Here is a 16,668-nt window from a genome sequence, read left to right on the forward strand (position 1 = left end):
TTTCACCGGCTCTGGACGCTGAAGTTTTGTTAAGCAGAACGTGATTGTTACAGGGGACCCCGAACGGGTCGGATGCAGGGCCCCTAGGAATGTCTCCCAGACAACCCTGTGGTCCTTAGTCAAAAAGAACCTGGCCAGGCCGTACTAACTTCACTGGACACAAACTCGCGCAAACGTGATGCAAGGACGAGCGACCAAGAAACTGTTCGTACACATACAAAATGCGAGGGTTTTAATGCAGAGCGTTCCGATTTTATGTAATATATATACCAGCTAGTAGGCCGGAGGGTTAAGTCAAAAGCTAATATTTTTTAATCGTGGGAAGCTCCGATCATAATCGGTAGCAGCCAGTTACCAAATCCGCCAAAAAGAGCAGGCCCTTTGTACCCTTTAAGAAAGGGTATAACGGCTTTTCGTCTTTCGCCATAACAGATACCCCCAATCTTGTCGTGGTGAGGCCATTTGAATAAATTAGAAAAATATTTTTTCCCGTTGACTTCTCGTTTGCTTTCCCTTATTGTAAGTTTTTCCCATCAGTCCGCTATATCTCTCCCTCCTAGGACATCCTTGCACTTTCTCGGCAGCCGCTATCACTTGGCACGAATGCTGCCGGTACATAAAAGTATGTAGCATAGTATGTACATAAAAGTGTGTACCGGGCACATATTGTGTATGTAGCATACATACTTGCAGTTGCTTTTTACATGGATGCATGTTGCTGGTATCGCTGATAATCGTCAAGTAAACTGAGAGACTGTTAGGTTTACCCGCCTAGAGTCACTGCACCCTGAGCTTGCTGTGGCATCTTCAGGTCGTTGACCTGCAGTATCGTCATAGACGTTGCAATCACAGTTTCAGCTGGAACCTGCGCGCGCTGATGGCGACCCAGACGGTTTTAGTGATTCGCTGTTGCCGTGAAGTTCCTCCCGTGAAATTCCTCCTTCATCGGATAGCGTAACCCCTGCCCTGCGACAAGGCTGACGACCTGGACAGCTGACAGCGAGGACCACATCCATTGGATGCGCAGAGGCAGTCATAAGATCTGCGGTAAGGAGGGCATGGCCGGACTTACTTGCCGAGCCGGCCCGGGTTCTTCGCCCCGAATCGGACCCGAAAATTTGAGATTTTTCCATTTTGCCCGAAAGGAAAATTTGTGCACCCCGGAGCATCCCGAAAGGATTTTCGGCCTTTTGAAGCATTTCTTCGGGGCCCCCGCCGAAGCTTCCCGAAGGTATTTCTGGGGAAAGATATTTAAGTGTAAATCTGCATGTTTCCGGGCGCGGAAGGCGCCTGGAAATCGGGCTTGCAGTGTAAGGCCCGCTTGGTCACCAGTCAAACAACGTGTGCAAATGTGCATTGCGGCTGGATCGCACACATTTAGTGTCCACCGCATTATCAAGAACAGGCTGCGTAACCGGCTGTCTGTCCCGTCCATTGATTCCCTTATGCGTGTTGGATTACTCGGTCCAACCGTGGATATGAAATGCAAGCCCCTTGTGGTTAAAGCTGCTGAGGAGTATGTTGCATAGAACCCGGATGGGCTCCTGCACCGTATTGCCAAGATGGGTGACTGTGTTCTGCCTGATGAAAGTGATGATGAGGGCAGTGTGGGCAGTGAAATTGCTGAGGCCTACTACACTTCTGATAACGAGGAGGTCGAGAACGAGAATCTGGCAACGATGAGACGCATGATGATAATGATGATGATGTGGCAGGTGTGGTGGAGGCGATTGCTGCAGAGGTGGATAAGGAGCGACGCCTCCTTGGATTTGGGTAAAATCCTTGCCTGGACGACTGGCCCCAGGTGACATGTTCCAAAATAAAGTCAAACACCTGTTAATTCCGCCGTCCCAGCATGTTACGATAGAATCCAGCTAAACTTTGCCCCGAAAACCGCTTCAGACAGTTTCGGCCGAAAAACCTGCCAGGCTGACAGGTAAACTTTCGAGGAGGGCCCCGAAAGGTTATTCAGAGGGTTTCGGGCACGACCGAAATATTTGGGTAACCTGGTGAAGAACCCTGGATCAGCCGGCAAACATTTAACGCGTCCTCCAAAAGCGTGATTGCTACTGCCTTCACACCATTAAACGAAGTTATTATGCAAGAAAGGTTGCGCATAATTTATAATTTATTGAATTCCATAGCGACCTGCAAGCACAACAAGGCAGCGCCTGGTTAAGCGATTCAACGAAAGCAGCCGGGTGCAGGAATATGTTCCACGGTGTTCTTGCCCTTGTGCTCCCCTAGAACAACAAACCAATTGCATCAACAAAATTTTCAAAGCTTCGTAAAGCAGGTTGACAGTAAGCCCCGATACTACCAAACCAACTTCGAAAATAAGATACAATTTCCTCAGAGAATAGCCATGATGACAGCATAGTAGCCGCAGGGCGCTGCCAGATGTCGCCAGCAACAGGCCCGGGGACCTTCATGGGGCCGTAGTCGTACGATTAGCACGGTTACGTCCCCTTCATTGCCGGTCATTAATCCTGAATATTCAAGCATTTAACCAGGCGCTCAAGCACGGCTTGCGCAAAAGGAAGAACTTTGGAAACGTCCAGGGAACTGAACACGGACAGCAAACAAAAAGGCCAAGCAGCCGCTTCCTTGCTTGATGGCCGAAGACTGGCGCGCCAGCCAGCACAAGTAATCCGGAGCGATATTGTCGCTGACCCAGTTGATTGGCTGCAACCATCTCGACCATTACATCTCAACGCATGGGGACGGATGCGCCACGGAAAGAGAACCCTAAGTCAGCACCACCTAAGTCAACAGCTTTCGGTTGCAATTCATGGTCAGGGCCGGTGCAGCAGAGGGCACCGTCTTCGCCTTCAAGGCTGCGAGCAGGGTACTTTCCGCACGCACATATAAAGATGCAAAAAATCGGCACTGTCGTTTGTCAGAGCATGATACGAGGGCCCACTTCCACAACTAATTTATAGTGAAGCAATGTTTGTTCACAAAGGACCTGCGTTAAACACTCCATTAGCTTTTACTAAGCAGGCAATAGATAAGGAATTTCCATCGGACAACTAGGAACACTATACGAAACAAGACTCCAAGTTGTTCTCAGTCAAACAACTAGTTCAACAATCAAAACGCCTTCCAACAGACATTATCGTCATTTCCAGAAACGTAGCCAACCCAAAGCAGCAGCAACTGCACCCACAGGAACAGCAACATCTACCTCGACTGCGTGCTGTCGAATCCTGGACGGCTGCTGAGAAGCTGATGCCACGCAGAAATGTTCTGCACACATTTCTCTCCCCATCCAAGCCCTTCAGGAACCCAATCTCGGACTATGAACCTCATCCTGCCCACCCAAATCAACCCAGCCTCCTCCCAGTTCTGAGCCTGCCACCCCACCAGGCTCCACACCCGGCACCCCGTCCTTACAAATACCTTGGGCTCGCAGCATATTCTCTAGCGCAGCTGCCAGCTCCGGGTCCAGCGCCGTGTTGAGGCTGCTGCTGCGCACCTGGTTGCTGAGCGCGGGCATGAGGTCTAGCATCAGGCCGCGGTCCATGGCGTGCGCTTCGGTGCTGCCCAGGCAAGAATCCAGCATCCCAGCAGTGTCCGGGTCCAGTGTGGTCGTATTATTCATAGAGGCAGCCAAGGCAGCCAGCACGGCGGCGGCGGCAGCAGCGGTCAAGGGAGCGCCAGGCCTAGGATGGGTGGTGGCAGAAGATGAAGCGCCAGGCATGGAGGATAGAGGAGGGGCTTCCCGGCGGACCCCGATACCGGCGGCGCCCTGGTCCGTGTCGGAGTGTTCGGAAGAATGGACTGAGTCCGCGTGGTCGTTATCGGGGTGGTTCGCATACAAGGCCGCGTCCCAAGAGGCCTTGCGCGCATTGCCGATTGCAATCGGGCCAAAAGCAGTACCGGCCGCTGGAAACATTCCTCCCGAAACCCTAGTCCCGTCGCCCAGGGGCCCATCGGCGTCCACCGAGCGTGATGTCCGCTGCTCCTGATGCGAATGCGGCACACCTCCTGTTGGCTGCCCCGACTGCGCCACAGCGTCCGAAGCCGGCTTGCCGTCGCCACCCGCAGGTGGGAAGTCACCACCTTCCCCGTGGTACGCAACCGCTAATGAGCTCACCGCTACCGAAGCCTCCGGCCCTGCCGCCGCCACAGCATCAGCAAATGCCGCCCGCGCAAGTCTGGGCAATTGTAAAGGCCTCGCACCGCCAAATGGGACTTTATATGGGCCATGTTCCTGCGGCTGGACGGCGGGCCCCACGCCCCGCGCTGCCGCCGCTAGGGTGCCCTCCGCTAGGGTGGCCCCGGGCGCCTCAGTACCCGCCGGCGCCTGCTCCGCATGTCGGGGTCGCGGGAAGGCGCCTCCGTTACCAGGGGGCTGCTCCGGATGCTGCGGGGTGCAGGCGGGTGCCGTCGCACTGCTCTCCGCGGTCATCATTGGTGTAATACCGGCGGCTCCTTGGTGGTCTGCGGTAGCGGCTGCCGCACCTGTTGCGGCGTCCATGGCCTCCGACCTCTTCCCAACAACCGCAATGCCGCCCCCGTTTGGCAGTACAGTTGCTCCGTTGCCGGCGCCTCCCTGCCGTGCCGTGCTGCCAGACGGACCGCCAATCCCCTTTCTGCCTTCAGAGTCAGTTCCATCGGGTTGGTCCTTGCAGTCCTGAAGATGATCCTTGTGATATAGGACCTCGGTTTGTCGCACCGCAACTGCGAAGGAAAACGACCGCAGCACCGAGGGCGACTGTTTCACAGCCTCTCCACTAGCTGCGCAGCAGTCAGCCGCAGCAGCGACCTTTTCCTGCGCATATTGGGCACCAAGATTCTCTGCGTGCTCCTGTTCATGCCCCTGCCCCTTGCCCTGCGCTTGTTGCTCCGTCGCCTTCGCTGCTGCTTCCGTCGCTGCCAGGCGCCGGCGTTTCTCCTGCTCTTCCTGCCGCCGCCGCTGCTCCTGCGGCTTGGCCTCCAGCAACAATTGCAGCACCCCTGTCAGCGCTTCCAGGGCCTGATTAAAGCGAGGTCGCGAAGCAGGGTTGGAGCTGAGGCAGGCGTTCGCGAGGTCACGGTAGGCAGGCGGGCAGTCGGGGGGCCAAGTGTAGAACTCAGCCGGCAGGTTGGGGACGCGGCGCCGCAACGGCAGGCGCCTCGCGACGGTGGAGCCGTGCAGCAGCTCCCAAAGAATAACGCCGAATGAATACCTGGGAGGCGGGCGGGCCGGCGAGGGAGAGGGGTCCGCAAGCTGCTGAAAAACCAAAGTGCACTAGTGCACAATGCAGTAGAAGAACACAACAGAAACGGTGGAAACAACACGTCAGAAAAAACACGGCAGATGTCGCGATTCAACGGCGAGCCGGAAGGGAACGCATGGCCGATTCCACGACAGACAGCTCAGCGTGTGTGCGCCAGCTCGTATCCTGCATGCCGCGGCGCGGTGTGACTCACAGATCCGAGGCGGTCGTCGCCCGGCCATCCTCCACCAGCTCCGAGGCGATGTAGAAGGGGGTGCCGCGCCTGGATTACAGTTGCACCGGTGGGGCGGCGGCCATGTATGATGTTGTTACAGGGTGGTTAAGCTTCACCAGCGGCCCCCTTGGCCATGTATGTATGCACGTCAGCAAGTTCGTCAGTAGCCTCTTGGTGGCACTGGTGAGCACACGGCGGGCCGGAGGCATGGTGCTGGCTTGGCTATCCGCCTTACAGGCACGCGAGGTACAAGCCGAAGCGCAGCTTAGTGCGTCCCGCTTATGCAAAACATCTTCCGTGGTTGTCTCCCATTGCAATCATGGCATCCGAAACGCATTGTCAAGGCACAAGGAAACAAGGAGTAGGACCCAGGACTCCGGATTGAGTCCTCGGCTCTGAGCGCATGAATGTGACTGGCGATGGGTGGCCCCCAACGGCTGCTCCGTGCCAAGCAATTTGCACCCAGCCGCCTATGGAGTTATCATCCGTACATTAAGCAAAGCCTGACGTGCAACGTCGTTACGACCCATTCCTGCGGGGTTGCCTTCCCGCTGACACCGCTGGGGCCCTGCAGTCCCCCCAGCCGTATTTCGCAAACGCAGTGGCGCCCGGACGATCACGCGCCAGGACGTCCTCTGCCTACCTGATGTTGCTGATGTGGCTCTCCCCGGCTTTCAGTTTGAGAGCCAGGCCGAAGTCCGCAATCTTGACTGTGTAGCCGTAGGGCGAGGAGCTGTTGGAGCGCAGCAGGATGTTGGCAGGCTTGAGATCTGCAACCAGCCAACCAGCCAACCAGCCAGCGAGTCAGTCAGTCAGTCAAACAGAGCCGCACAAATTGTTGCCCGCATGAGCGGCGTATTTCCTCGCCTTGTTTCCCTGTGGTTCAGTTCACCGGGTGGGGGGCGCCGGCAGAGATCCCCTCCTGCCCGAGAGGAACCTTCCCCTTGCATGCCTCGTACACGACTACAGTAATGTCGCTTAAGCCCAGCAGTCTTGACCCCAGCCAAGCAGGTACTTCTCTTATTAGTTTGCTAGCGTGTAAGCTTTTTGTTGGGTCCGGTCAGCCAACCAGCCGGACCGGAGACCGAGGAGACGCCGACTAGATCCCGATATCCACCATCCTCCTGCCAACACCCAACACCCCAAACACTTCAACAAGCTTTTCTTACCCAGCAACACCCCCCATGCATGCGACGCGCTGAGGACGGAACGCCGCCCGTCCGCCGACCCGCCGTACCTCCATGAATGATGTTTCGGTTGTGGATGTACGACATGCCCGACGCAATCTCAATGGCGACGCGCACTGCCGTCTCCGTGTACGACATCCCCGTTTCAGGGTTCGTAAAGCGGGACCCGTCCAGAGCGTCCTTGAGGGTGCCACCATCACAATACTCCTGCATTGCATTGCATTGCACACCCGAGTGGACGGCGCGGCTGACATGGACGGGGCCCCGCCCAGTGCCATCGCTTGTTTGTGGAGATGGGATGGGGGCCCAGGGCGGTTGTGATGCCGGACCTGGGATGCGGTGGGATATGCTGCTGCGTGGGTCCCCCTCAAGCCCATGGGGACAGGAGAACACCATGCGACTACTCACCCACCTGTATGATATACAGCTTCCAGTCCATGATGCTGCCCCCTTCGGATGACACCACCGTCTCCGCCCTTGACGAGTGGGTGGAGGATGTGGGCGCCGGGCACATGCGCAGCGGCTTGATGTCATAAGAGTACGTGTTGATGACGTTGGGATGAAACAGCGTAGTGGCGATAGCGGCCTCCAACATGGCCTGTACGGATGGGAACAGAGGGAGGGGGAGCGGGGGTTGTCCCTTGGTGTCGGAGAGGGCTCAAACTCAACGGTTGAACGGCCGCAGACGGGAGGAGTGGCGGCACAGCCGAAGCGGTACTCGTACGGTGGGATGGCCGAGCGCTCACCCCTGAGTTGGCGGGTCGCCATCTTAAAAATCCACAACGGTCCTGGAAAACTTTGAATAACAAAGCCCAGCGAAATAAACACAGCACACAACTTGAGAGGGTCATTTGACCTCTCGACGAAGTGTGCCCCCAGCGCCTCTTCCACTGCTGTTGCTGCTGCTCCGCATGCGCAGGTTCCTCACAGTAGCTATAGCAACCGGATGACTCTCCCTCCGAGCTAAACCTTTAACAAGAATGAATGCCTCCTTGAGAAGGCCCACCTTTTTGTTTCATTCCCACCCACCCGTCGAACCGCTTGGCTCAGCTTGCCATGGCCCACAATACAACACATCAATAGCGCAAAACCGCCTTCAGCGCAGAGTACAAATTCCATTCCCCAGACTCCTCCTACCTGCTCCCTCAAGGAGTTCCCGCCCTCATCTCCGTTGCTGCCCAAGAATGCCTGGAACAGCAGTGTCTTGGCGGCCACCTCGAGGCCGCGCCATTCCGCTGGCGGATCGGGTTGGGGGCCAGGCGAAGTTAGACCCGGCTAGAGAAACACGTCTGGCGCTTCTGGCTGGCTTTCCAAACTGGCTGGCTGGGTGCGGACTGGCTGGCCATTACTTGGTAACACAACCGAAGGACCACTTAGGTCAAAGGTTAAACACACTATTGAGGCACAGTGGCATGCTACATGGTTTAAGCGCACCGAAGGAGATCATGTGGCCCACTATCCAACACCGCATTGCGCAAGGCAAAAGGTGCAGGTGCTTACCCGGCCGGAAACATCCAGGACGGAGTTTCAAAGAGAGAAAAAGCCCTGCCTGTTGCTATGGAACGTCTAGCGATTCGATGAACCCTCTGCAATCAATGACCATGATTTCCCTTTCCACGTGTGTGTGACTTACCCTCTCATCACCCCAAGGTCAATAAGCCACACAGCGCATGCCTTTCAATAAAATCTTCAAATGTCCTTTTTCAGTGAGGAATTTCGCTGCTTCTCCATTTCCCCGGCGGCAGCCCCTCACCTCTGTACACCACTCCATGTGCTCCTGCCCCCAACTGCGAAATGATTGTAATTTGCCGCTGCTGCTCGCCAAACTCGCTTTGGAAGGCCGCCAGCGCGGCGTACAACTCGGTGCGCGGGTCGCTAGGGACTGTGTCCGACGCAATGCCGCCGCTGCTGCCGCTGGCGGCGGAGCCCGATCCCCGCGCGTGCTGCTGCTGCTGCTTTGAAGGCTGGGAATGGCCCGGAATTCCCTGCCGACCGGCGTTGGCTGCGGAACCAATGCCCTCAACAGGTCTGGACCTGCGTGTGCCCTGTCCCCTCCCACTGGCTATGTTCGACTCCCTGGACCTGCGCTGCCTTGGCGGCCGCTGAGGCGGGAAAGCGGGCGGCTTGCCACTGCTGCCGGCAGCTGCGGCCGCAGGAGGCCCATCGTCGCGGTGCATGTCCTCTTCTGTCACGGGCTGAATCGCCGGCTGCGCTGCGTCCTTGCGCCCGCCGGGGCCCTGGCCGGCCGGAGGCGCACTGGCAGCAGCCGCAGTCTCCGCGTCAGGGCCTGGAGGTGGTGGCGGCTGGATGGTGGCTTTGGGGGGCTCCATTGGGCTGCTGCATCCGTTTGCGTTGCGCGAGGGGGTCTGCGTTGTGGCATGGAAACGTACACAGGCGGGATGAGTGTTGGCCGCACTTGGCGACGGTGCAGCTGCACGAAAGCGGGGTTATACAGATAGAACATATCCTCGCATGTAGAGGTGATGTGCTGTGTATGATGACTGCACAGGTCCATCGCGTCCATAGCTAAAGCGCCTCAAATTTAGAGCGGCAAAAACCCACGGCCCACGGCATCTTTCGACACGTGCTGGTGCGACCGCTCCTAGGGCAGATTCCTTGTGTGCAGATCCGCCACGTGCTGAGTGGTCGCCTTCTCAATCTTCTACTGCATATACAGCTCCCGCCCCTTAAGAATCACTCCACCGCACCTGGCCTTCATCGCCGGCCCCTCCGTCTACCGCCACGCCCAGATCCTTCGCCTTGCTGGGATCTGCAGCCTGGGAAAGCCTTCGGCGGTGTCGCACGTACATGACCGCGAAGGTGAAGACACTGCATAGCAGCAGCAGTCCGGCCACACTCCCGACGGCCGGTCCTACGACAGAGCTGGCGGGGTTCACGGACTCCACGTGTATGTCGCTGTGAACCACCACCGCCGCGCCGCCAGGGCCGCTCGAAGGCGGGAATCCGATTGACGCTGGCCGAGCAAAGTAAAAGAGCACGGAAGGCGAAGCTAAGACATGGCATAATAATGGCGAGATCGGAATCCAAAGCTACATGGCATACGATATGTGGATGAGGGGGAGGTATGTATGGCATCGACCAAACGGCACTAGGGGCACATCACTCATTTCTCTAGCAGCACGGGAGCGCCACGGCTGTGTGTGTATGTGTGTGTATGTGTGTGTATGTGTGTGTATGTGTGTGTATGTGTGCCCATAGTGAAACATCCACATCATGGAAAGGCTGCAATGGCACAAGCCTACATTGCCTGTCATGTTGGCTTTACTGTGGCCCGTAACTCAAGATCCTTGGCTGCACGCAAATCAACCACAGAAAGAGACGATCGCGGACGCAGCGACGCGTTTCAACTTCATACCGGTGTTTTTGGACGCCGACGGCAGCGGATAGATTGTGGCCGGGGGTGGGACTGCCAGCCCCGGTGACCATGGCGGCGGCGAGGATGCGGGTGGAGGTACTCGTGGAGGCCCTGCGGCACGAGGCAGCCAGGGGTGAAAGCCACAATCCATCGCCACGGCCAAGGTGTACCCGACGGAAACGACCTTGTAGGAACCGGTGCACCCATCGAGGTTACATGCCATGTCACCAGGCAGTAGTGGCAAAGGCAAAGAACCTGGTACCTGAGGCAATTGCCCGGTTGATCTCAATGTATATGATGTGTGAAACAGGGGGGTATATCTTCACCCGTGGCAGCTACCCTTCGAAACCCTGCCTTGACTAGGGCACCCTCATCCAGTCACCCTAGTCAACTTCTCAGTGGATCGCTCAAGTTCCGCATCCACCACCAGCATCCAACGGAATCTGCCGGGTCAACAGCGGCCCAACTCCATTCCTGGTCGGCTCGCAGTATCCCAGGTCACCACCGTCCATCAACTAGGGGCGCAATACCTTCCACCATCGGAAGGGTTTTCGACCCTGGCAGGTCTCGATCTAGGGATCTCCCGGGGGCAATGATCGCGCATTACCATTAGCGCCTAACCCTAGTATGAATATGTACTATTTCGCTACATACTCTCTCTCTCTCTCTTCCCCCGATGGCAAACGGGTTTATGGCAGCCGCAGCAGTACACCCCCGCCCACCTCACCTGACACGAAAATGCTGCCTATCGGTTGCAGCGAGGTTACAGCCGCGTTCACCAATGAAGAAATGGTGACGTCGACTGCCTCGACTCCCATCCAGGTAAGGAACGAAAACGTGATCACTGTAGAGGTTGTGCGCGTAACCTGAAGGCCGATAGGAAGATGGAAGCGCATGAAGCGCCAGGCATGTAGGGTGTGTGTACAGGAGCCCGGCGTGGACCTCTCAGATGCACCAGCACGGGCGGATCAATGGCAGTGCTCCGCCGCTTCTTTTAAGGTACGGATGCAGACCTGTGGTACCTCTTCATCATTGCACCCCGGCCTACGGGGGGCTCATACCCATCAGAACCCGTAATGCAATCGAGCACCTACATGACAGACGGACAAATAATCGCAAGAACCGATCCCTTGAACCCCCCAAACCGGGTAGCAGTCGGACTGCGTTAAGGCGCCGTATTACCTGCGCCGTCGCCAACACCCCGCGTAGCCAGTCCACCACATCCGGTGACACTGCCAGGGACGTCCTGTTGCTCGTCACCAACTCGTACAAGAGCTGACACTCCAATGGCGGTATGTAGAGAACCACTTCTTCTAGCCTCAACCATGTTCGGAAAGGACCCACGGGAATGGCACTGCTGCTGCTGCTGCCTCCAGAAGAAGAAGGACCCACGCCAGGATTGCCGTTCGTGGCGGCTTGCAACAGGTGCCTCCGTAACCTCCCCCCCTTCGTAATACCCCTACGAACAGGAGGCCACGGGCTGTGTTCCATGACGGGCTCCAGTCGCTGCGACACCTTGCCCCCACGACTGCGCTGCAGCCGGTCAACGCCCTGCCCAAGCGGCGTCAGTCGGTGGTCAAGCTGCGCCGGTGGACGGGGGGTAACCTGCCCCAGTGCACCACCATCGTCCGACGAGAGAGATGACGATAACAGCGCCCTGCGGGACGACGACGACGAGGACCCTGAACCGGGCAGCAATGTGCGGTTGAAGGCCCAGAACATCAGCGTGTAGTTCTGAAGCACAGCCGGCTGTGCTCCCCCTCGCTCCCCCGCGCCCAGGTTCACCAGAGTCAAGAAGCGTAGAGTTAGGACCGTGTACGGCGGCACTGTTATGACACCTGATGGGGACAAAACACGCGCGAGGACAGCGCGGGGCCGAAACGGCGAAACGAAGTTCGAGGGCAACGTAGAGCTTTAATCTGGCACGCGTCGAAACGTTGCTGAAATGCGGGTTAAAATGAAAGCGGCGCTGCAGTTAACATAGCCGCAAATAGAGCGTCGCCGTCTTTTAGCACCGGAGTAAAGCCATGAAGCGACATATGAGACAGACGCATAGAGGTCCTAGTTTACTAGACCCTAATAACAATAAAGAGCGAGGACTGTGCGGTGTTGTGTACAACAACGCACAGCCCTCCTCTTAATTGTATACCGTTCCACGAGTGGAACAGTATACAAGCAAGGAAGAGTCGCGGCCAACTGGGGCGCTTGCACAGTGCTAGTAGAGCACTGTGCGCCGATTAGCAGGCCACTGCTGGCGTCCTGCATACCAAGCAAGATACCAAGCAAGAGTGACGACACAAAGGGGTATCATGGAAACCGCCCATGCGGCGGATTGGGCTCAGCAGGCAGCGACCGCGGGGAATTAACCAGTGTTTGGGTGCGGGCGGCAGTACCCGCAGGTCATTCGGTTACTCGGTTATTTGTAACACCACCCCTTCAGGTAAGTCGATAGTCGATGAAGACGGAATGCTCAGATGAGAGCACGCCAAAAGTACATCCCGATGAGCTCCCGCAGCCTCAAATCCTTAGGGTCCTTAGGGTCCCCCTCATTGGAGCAACACAACACGCAACGCAAAGAAAGTGGAATTAGCATTGCACGCCGCCGCGTGATAAATGATGATTTATGGCTGCTACCCGTCACTAACCTTACTGGCGATCGTATCCCGTTGTGCGTCACATCATGTCACGCCGCAATTACCTCAACCACCGCCCCATCCACCACCATCGCTACTTCAGAAAGGGTCTCAGTCCGCATCCCTCCTTACCTGACAGGCCCATCAAGTCCAAAATGCGAACACCCCTCGGCTCGCCCCAAAGCGTGAGATTGTCGCCAAGGGTTGGTCGCGACGACGTGAGGCTGGTCTGCGGGACGCCGCCCCGAAGGCGCAATACATTACAAGAAGGGTTGCTCCGGAGGTCAGGAAAGCAAAGCGGCTTGCCTCGCCCTTGCCTTGCCTTGCCCGCCCTTGCCCTGCGACCTAATCGCCTCTCTGCTACTTCACGAAGCCAGTCCCAAATGCCTTACCACCGCCAAATGCCCCATGACCTTTCAAATCCCAAGACGCCGACCGCACAAGAACTACACTGGCCAAATTCGTCCACTGCTCCCTCCCTGGCAATAAGCAGTGGGGGATTTGCCATTGTCCGTTGGATTTGGATACACAACATGTCCGTAATAGTAGTAGTACTTGTAGTAGTAGTAGTAGTAGTAGTAAGCCTATCAGTTCTTTTGCCGGTGAGTTGACCACAGCTACTGTATGGGGGCGGTTTGCGGCAATAGCACATGAACGCGGGTCCCCAAAAAAGCGGGAGCAGGTGGACCCGCACAGGGCCGACAGGCAAACGTACCGACAATTGTGTATCATACGGCAACATTACGGTAGGGCCCAAGGTGAGCATGCTGGCGTCCAACCGTTGCTGTGCAACGCGTACGGTGGACAGCTGTACAGGGCCGTTCTGGCCGTACGGCGCCAGCGTGGCCAACAAGTCCGACCTCGTAGGGAACAGCAGTGGTGCTGTATCGACAAGTGGCGTCGCGGTAAGGGAGCAGTTCGTCCAGGTTGTCGTACCATATGCCCACTCCCAGTACGGCACCTGCGATATACGGAGCGTGGAAAAGCAAGCATGCACACAGCCGGGATAGCCCACATACCAGCATCTCAAGCCGCACATCATCAATACGATATACTCGGCTGTTTACAAGTGTCATCTGTCGGCAGTGCACCATGCGCCAGGACACCGTGCATCGACCGGCCACCCTGGAGTGGCACCGGATAACATAACGCGCTCATTCGGAGGATCCAACACTCTCCGCGTGCGGCCCTATCCACCCCATCTGCATATGTGCATGGCTGCTCCGTGAACTATCTCAGATTATGGGTTCTTCCAAACCGCCCCACGCGTTATACACACACGGCCTCGGCCCCCTCGCGTCCGACCTGTAGATTGCCGACGTCCTCCGGATCCACCACTAACCCCGGCGCGAAGTACTGAATGAGGGAGCCCCCGTCGACGGCCGTCTCGTTGCTGCGGATGGCGCTCTCCAGTACTTCCCGCCACCACCAGAGCTCCGTGTCTGACACGACCAGAGTCACCCGGGTGAGGCTGACGCGGATGGAGGATGGGGTGTAGATATTGTCTACTCTGCGGATAGAGGAGTAGCCAAAACGGCGTCACCACTGGGAGCAAGCCTGTGGTTACGTGCAGTACAGGCGTACGAGCATGTACGGACACGGCTCCATGTACGGCAGCCGACATTGCCCACCTGGGATAATCCAGAAACCAGAGAGCCGCCTTCACAAGTGCCAAAGGGTACTGAGAGCTGGGACCGTACTCCATGTTGACGAGTGTCAAGTCCCGAATATCGACACGAGAAGGGTCAGAAGTAATGCCGGACAGGGAGATGATGCCGACCATGTGGCGAAGGTCGAGCTGGGTCGGCACGTCTGGGCGACCTGCGGACCGTACAGTGGCGGAAGCGGAGAGCCCAGCACGGTGCGTGCAGCAGCAGAGCCATCAAGCCTCATCTGCCTATCTGACTGACTGGCTGGATGATGGGTTCATCTGCCGGGGCAGCTGCAAAACTGTTTCCTTATTGCGGCAACGGAGGGTTCACATCCCCCCCCTCCGCTGACTGTCCATCTTCACCGTGCATGCGCCCCCATGCGGGGGGCCATCAGCCGCTGTCCCACACTCCGACTATCACATACCTCTTCACCGTACTGTACCCTACCACGCTGCACTGCGCTATACCAAAATTGAAAGCCTTTTTTGGCTATACTAACGTACATACATACATACACACCGCACACACTGGCCGCTCTCCCGCAGCATGTCGTCAAAAGGTGGCCCGCCACAGCGACCGGGCTGCTGACCGCAGGAACACTACCCGCCGTGCCGTACTGGGTAACCCAAGAACCCAACAACCAGTAATGACGCACCGGTAATCAAAATGCTGATCTTGTTCTTCGGGACGAGTAATTTACTTGAGAATAAATCGGAACGATTTCCGGTCACGTTGGTCAATATGAACACGTAGAAAGCCTGCGGCTGCACGTTCGGATGCGAGGCAATGACATTCCTAAAGTCCCCGTACGTTGTCACACGCCAGGAGACGCACGGAATAGTCATAGTTGCCGTTGTTTCCAGGTCTGAATCGCTCGACGGCGGGCGATCCGAGCCCATGAGTGTATAGGTGAAGGTGGAGTTGGTGGCGGAGAAGCCGCAGCGCAGGGTGACGTTCTGCGCAATCAGGGTTGTTGTGTTCTGCGCGACCAAGTTCACAATCCGCAAACTCCAGGGGCAGATCTGCAGGGACAACGGTGAAGTACAGCTGCACCTGTTTCAGTTAAGAAGTTTTGGAAACAGCCAGTCCGCTGGGTACCGACTGCCAGAGGGGCGTTCATAAGGCCCTCCCCCTCCTTTGTTGCAAGGAATGAGTGAAGTGGGTTTTGGACATTGGGTTCATCGGCAAGACCACCTGCCGCTACGATAACGGCTATTTCACGGTACCGGGGCTATGCTGGGTACACAGCTTTAAGCCCGCGGGGGGCGGTCGCCGGGAACAACGCCGGAAGCTGGCTATGTACTCCCTGACCTAGGCCATGATCAGCAGGCGTCAGAAAAAGGAACAATGGCTGTAATGCATGTGCATTGTGGTGGGTGAGTAACGGACGAGCATTCCTTCGGCTGCATGTAGGCGCTACCAAACAGTTCTTCAGAACTCCAATCCCGCTCCTTCGAGCGCCATAAGGATATAGCCAAAGGCTCGGTGCGTAAGGCTGCTAACGGCGTGGCTTGGGTCGGGTCGGGGTTCACCATCCATCACTTCAATCCCCTCCCGAAATCTGCGTACCTCGTAGTCCTGATCGGGCATGCGATCGCACAAGTTATTTCGAAGGGCAGATAAAGTGTCGCAATTCGTATTCACTGAAACATTGCGGAGTTCAAGTGCTGCTGCCGGGTCAACCTCAAAAAATGACGGAGTCAGCAAGGAGGGTAGGTCCAATGAACCTGACAAACTGAAGTTGATACCCATGTTCGAAAGTAGAAGCCTGCTTCCTGTAAAGAAATGTTTGAAACGCGTTACGTATGTAGAGCTTGACAGGCTGCTCGTAAAAAGTTAGACTGACCTGCTTCCAAACGCACCACGCCTGAGTACGAGGGTAAGGAAATCCATACATCGGTTTGCCCATTAATGATGAAGCTGCCGTTAACAAACGTTTTATCCGATGTGATATTGGCACTGCCGTTAAGTTGAACGCCGCCATTTTCCCCAAGGAGGGCTGAGAACGGCATAGAATTGTAAGTTATCGTCTGGCAAAAAGCTGCTGATATGAGCTGCAGTACCAGAGTGACAGTTAAGGGAAACAAGCATACACGCCACGTTTGGCCAAGCATTTGAGCCGTGCGCAGAGTAATAAATTTCCTCCATCACGAATATACATATGGAGTAAACATATTACATAGTGCGAGAAGTATTCAACTTTAAGACCGCAAGTAAGGGCATGGAAATTTAGTGCCAAGCCATGTTATGGCTCTTCTCCAAACTAAAGCACTTCATAAGATCAGAAGGACTATCATTTGAGGCACGCCCCGTATGGGACTTGCAATACGACAGAAACATGCCAGGACCTTTTCGTACTGCTAGTCCTCGAAGGATACGGG

The 16,668-nt window shown here is 56.5% G+C and overlaps 1 protein-coding gene across 1 annotated transcript; it reads right to left on the reverse strand.

Annotated features, from left to right (window-relative positions):
* Positions 1-763: 763 nt before the first annotated feature.
* Positions 764-16,545, reverse strand: VOLCADRAFT_104447 (uncharacterized protein; the record flags this gene model as incomplete). Its single annotated transcript, XM_002949745.1, has 20 exons — positions 16,134-16,545; positions 15,857-16,062; positions 14,943-15,309; positions 14,267-14,456; positions 13,941-14,145; positions 13,655-13,711; positions 13,351-13,596; positions 12,768-12,864; positions 11,185-11,840; positions 10,730-10,868; positions 10,003-10,113; positions 9,335-9,600; positions 8,380-8,992; positions 7,764-7,861; positions 7,039-7,224; positions 6,677-6,833; positions 6,083-6,209; positions 5,419-5,487; positions 3,479-5,174; positions 764-820 (listed from the first exon to the last, which is right to left on the reverse strand). Exons 1-20 carry the CDS (start codon positions 16,399-16,401, stop codon positions 764-766), a joined length of 5,811 nt encoding a protein of 1,936 aa, XP_002949791.1. The 5' UTR covers positions 16,402-16,545.
* Positions 16,546-16,668: the final 123 nt, after the last annotated feature.

Source organism: Volvox carteri (genome assembly GCF_000143455.1).
Source record: "Volvox carteri f. nagariensis unplaced genomic scaffold VOLCAscaffold_15, whole genome shotgun sequence".
NCBI lineage: Eukaryota > Viridiplantae > Chlorophyta > Chlorophyceae > Chlamydomonadales > Volvocaceae > Volvox > Volvox carteri.